The following is a 3,918-nucleotide window of genomic DNA, read 5'->3' on the forward strand; positions in this document are numbered from 1 at the left end:
ACCCTATTCCCTTTATAGTGCACTAAGTAATACACTATGGACCCTATTTCCTTTATAAGTAGTGCACTATGGACCCTATTCCCTTCATAAGTAATACACTATGTGGTGAATAAGGTTCCATTTGGGACGTCTCTCTCTACCTCTCTATGAAGTTAACACACGACACAGATGAAATTATACAGACCAATCTATTGAATATTATGTCATGTTAGGCTATAAACTAACACCAGTCTACACACACACACACACTGACACACACACACTGGCACACAAACAGAAACATACACACAAGAACACACACACACACACACACACACACACACACACACACACACACACACACACACACACACACACACAGGATCCATGTTAAAGTTCGATAGGATAGAGGCAATATAACAGACAGACATACTGTGGGTCTATGAGCTGATTACTGTGTGAGGGGGGGGGGTGTGTGTGTGTGTGTGTGTGTGTGTGTGTGTGTGTGTGTGTGTGTGTGTGTGTGTGTGTGTGTGTGTGTGTGTGTGAGAGAGACTCTCTTTCAGTCTCTTCCCCCCTTTCTCAAACCCCCCACTATCTCTCCCCCCACCCCACCCCACGCCCTTTATCCCTTCATTTTGACAGCTAGTTGCGCAAAGTGCGTAAACTTTATTCGTGAATAAACCCGCTCATCCGAACCGGAAAAATGACGTGACAACTCGTAGACCCGATGTTGCTTCGTTGGCTACTTTTACGCCATGCAAGGGACGGTGTATATAGCATATAACTTGAACTACAAACTTTATGTAAAAAGCCCCAAAGCTCCGCCAGCATGCATCCAACCCTTCACTTTATATAGGTTGACTATCCACCGAAGTCGTACATATATGTGTATAGTACTTCTATACTCAACCCATAACCCGTTACCCAGCTCTGGTCCAGAGCGTTAGTGCGCGTTCCCTCTTTTACTCATAAATGTATGAACGCGTAATAACAAGGACCAGAGCTAACCATTACTACTCACCTTCCAACGAAATTCTCCAAAACGGAGCTTTTCCCGGCGCTCTGCCCTCCGACCACGGCGATTTGTGGCAGGTCCAGGTTGCAGCTCTGGCCGATGCAGCTGAAAGCGTCCTGGAGCTTGTTGATGAGGGGAATAAGGTCTTCCATACCCCGGTTCCCCATGGCTGCTCTTCTCTCCGGTGGGCTCAACTCAGCCTTCTCGAAGAGACAGGGAGAGAGAGAGAGTCCGAGAGAGAGATGGGGTGGATCTTTGCGCTCTCTCACTTGCGAATTGGTGTTTCCTTTCACGGAAAAAGCATAAAAGTCAAGTCGACTGTTAAAACGTGATTGTTGTCAGATTTGGGTTAGGCTCAGTAACTAGATTCTAAATAACAGGGCTACAGTGACGCGCTATTTAAATGAATAGAAAAGACGGAATAGAAAACTACAGTGATAAAACTTCAGTCAGTCATCATCCGGTCAGGCGACACGCAGACTCTGCTCCAGACCGTGGCTCCGCCTGTCGTCCACTTACACCTCTTCTCATTGGTCATCACAGTGTCTGTCAACGTATAGGAGGAGCCTACTGTGTGATTGGTTTTCGTGCGTTGTGAAAATGGACGTTAGACACGCCTCCGTGGCAAAGTCCTGCTATTGGCCATATAGGGTGTCAATCAAATACCCTTCTCCCCGCCCCTTCTCAAACGTTGAGTCTTTCTCTCCTTTGCATCCTCTCATTGTCTCCTTTTATTTGACCTTACTTCAACTACACTGATCTGAAAGAGCTGAATAGGTGAAACACACACCAGTTCGTGTCAAAGCTTTATTTCTCTTGAGATAATCAGACATAAACAGGAGTGTTGTGTTTAGAGCAAGATGCAAAACAAATCACATTTTATTGGTCACATACACATGGTTAGCAGATGTTATTGCGAACATAGTGAAATGCTTGTTCAATCACAAAAATATGTGAATAACTAGATCTATTGATACAGTAGCTTACTATACAGCATTGATATTAAGCATTGATATACAGCATCGTTATAAAGCATTGTTATAAAGCATTGTTATAAAGCATTGTTATAAAGCATTGATATAAAGCATTGTTATAAAGCATTGATATAAAGCATTGATATAAAGCATTGACATACAGCATCGTAATAAAGCATTGTTATAAAGCATTGATATAAAGCATTGATATAAAGCATTGTTATAAAGCATTGTTATAAAGTCAATCACTGACTTAGCAACATAATATCTCCTATTCAAAGGTAAAGGCCTTTTACAGTACAACACTCTAACAGAACAGAAAAGGAAGTACAGGTACAGGAATATAATCAGCAATCTCCCCATAACCACAATGGGATTATTTAACACACACATAATACATTTTACAAACCATAGATTTGATCAACCACAATCATTTACTTCACAAAAATACAATGTCTCGTATTTGAAGTTTAAGGTATTTTATAGCAGCCTACACAACCTGGTCTCAGAGCATTTCATATTATTCTGTATGTAAATCTGGGTTAGGTGAAGGGATAAGGTTAAGGGAAGGATTAGCTAACATGCCAAGTAGGTGCACAGTGGCTAAAAAGGAGTAAGTAGTTGAAAAGTTGCTATTTAGCTAAAATGCTAATGTTGTCTGTGATGAGATTCGAACTCGCAACCTTAGAGTTGCTAAATGTTCTCCTTATATGCCCACCCATCCACCCTGACCAATTACCCTCCATTCATTTTTCTCTTAAATAACCATCTGTATTATGTAACCAGACCAAACGTAACATGGAAAGTCTTGGATTTACTTACAGAATAATATGAAATACTCTGAGACCAGGTTGGCCTACAGCACAGAATAGAAAATACAGTTGCAAGAATATAATCATTAAAGCTGCAATATGTAACTTTTTGGGGGCGACCTGACCAAATTCATATAGAGATGTGAGTTATAGATCTGTCGTTCTCATCGAAAGCAAGTCTAAGACGTGGTAGATCTGTTCTATGTGCACTATTTCTATGTTTCCCATTCTTAGAGTTTGTTTTTCACATTCTTAAGTTTCGTTTTTGCGTCTTTTACTTTCGGTTTTGTGCACCAGCTTTAAACAGCTAAATATACAATATGTTTGGTTATGGAAAATATATTTCACAGCGGTTTAGATGGTACAATGATTCTCTGCACTATACTTGCTTGTTTTGTCACAAAAACTGAAATTAGGTGAACTATTTAAGCAATAAGGCCAGAGGAGGTGTGGTATATGTCCAATATAGCACGGCCAAGGGCTGTTCTTAGGCACAACGCATCGCGGAGTGCCTAGACACAAACCTTAGCCGTGGTATATTGGCCAAATATCACAAACCCCAAGGTGCCTTATTGCTTTTATAAGCTGGTTACCAACGTAATTAGAGCAGTAAAAATAAATGTTTTGCCATACCCGTGATATACGGTCTGATATACCATGGCTGTCAACCAATCAGCGTTCATGGCTCGAACCACCCAGTTTATAATAGAATTTTAGCAACCAGGAAATTTCTGCATAGTGGCTATTTCTGAACTCATGATGTTCATATCTGAAGTCATGATCACTGTCAACAACACCCCATCATGTCACATGGTTCAGTTGAATAGGAGTGTGACTGTGTTTCCATGGAGAGCCAGGTGTTCCTCCAGGACAAAGGAGGTTACTCTACCTGGCTCAGGGACACTGAAGAGCCCTCATTTCAAACTCTAAACCCTGGGTAGACTCAGTGAATGTGGTCTGGAATGTGTACAAGGGAGTCATTGTGTCAGAGTAGACCTCGTAGAAGGACAGAATGCCAGCTGGCCAGTCCAGAAACACTCCTACTCTGGGGGGTGGAGGGGAGGAGGACAGGCCTTTCTGGGGTTTAAGGGGGTTGATGAGGGGCAGAGCAGGTATACGAGTGACTTCACTATTG

At 41.9% G+C, this 3,918-nt stretch overlaps 1 protein-coding gene across 2 annotated transcripts in view; it reads right to left on the reverse strand.

Moving 5' to 3' along the window:
* Positions 1–1,485, reverse strand: part of LOC106592593 (dynamin-2) — an 80,080-nt gene extending 78,595 nt beyond the window's left edge. For both annotated transcript variants that reach the window (XM_082958608.1, XM_082958609.1), the window contains exon 1: positions 1,004–1,485. In XM_082958608.1, coding sequence (XP_082814734.1) covers positions 1,004–1,164 — 161 coding nt within the window. In that variant the 5' untranslated portion in view covers positions 1,165–1,485. The remainder of the gene's footprint in view (positions 1–1,003) is intronic.
* Positions 1,486–3,918: the final 2,433 nt, after the last annotated feature.

Source organism: Salmo salar, chromosome 12 (genome assembly GCF_965601325.2).
Source record: "Salmo salar chromosome 12, fSalSal1, whole genome shotgun sequence".
Taxonomy (NCBI): domain Eukaryota; kingdom Metazoa; phylum Chordata; class Actinopteri; order Salmoniformes; family Salmonidae; genus Salmo; species Salmo salar.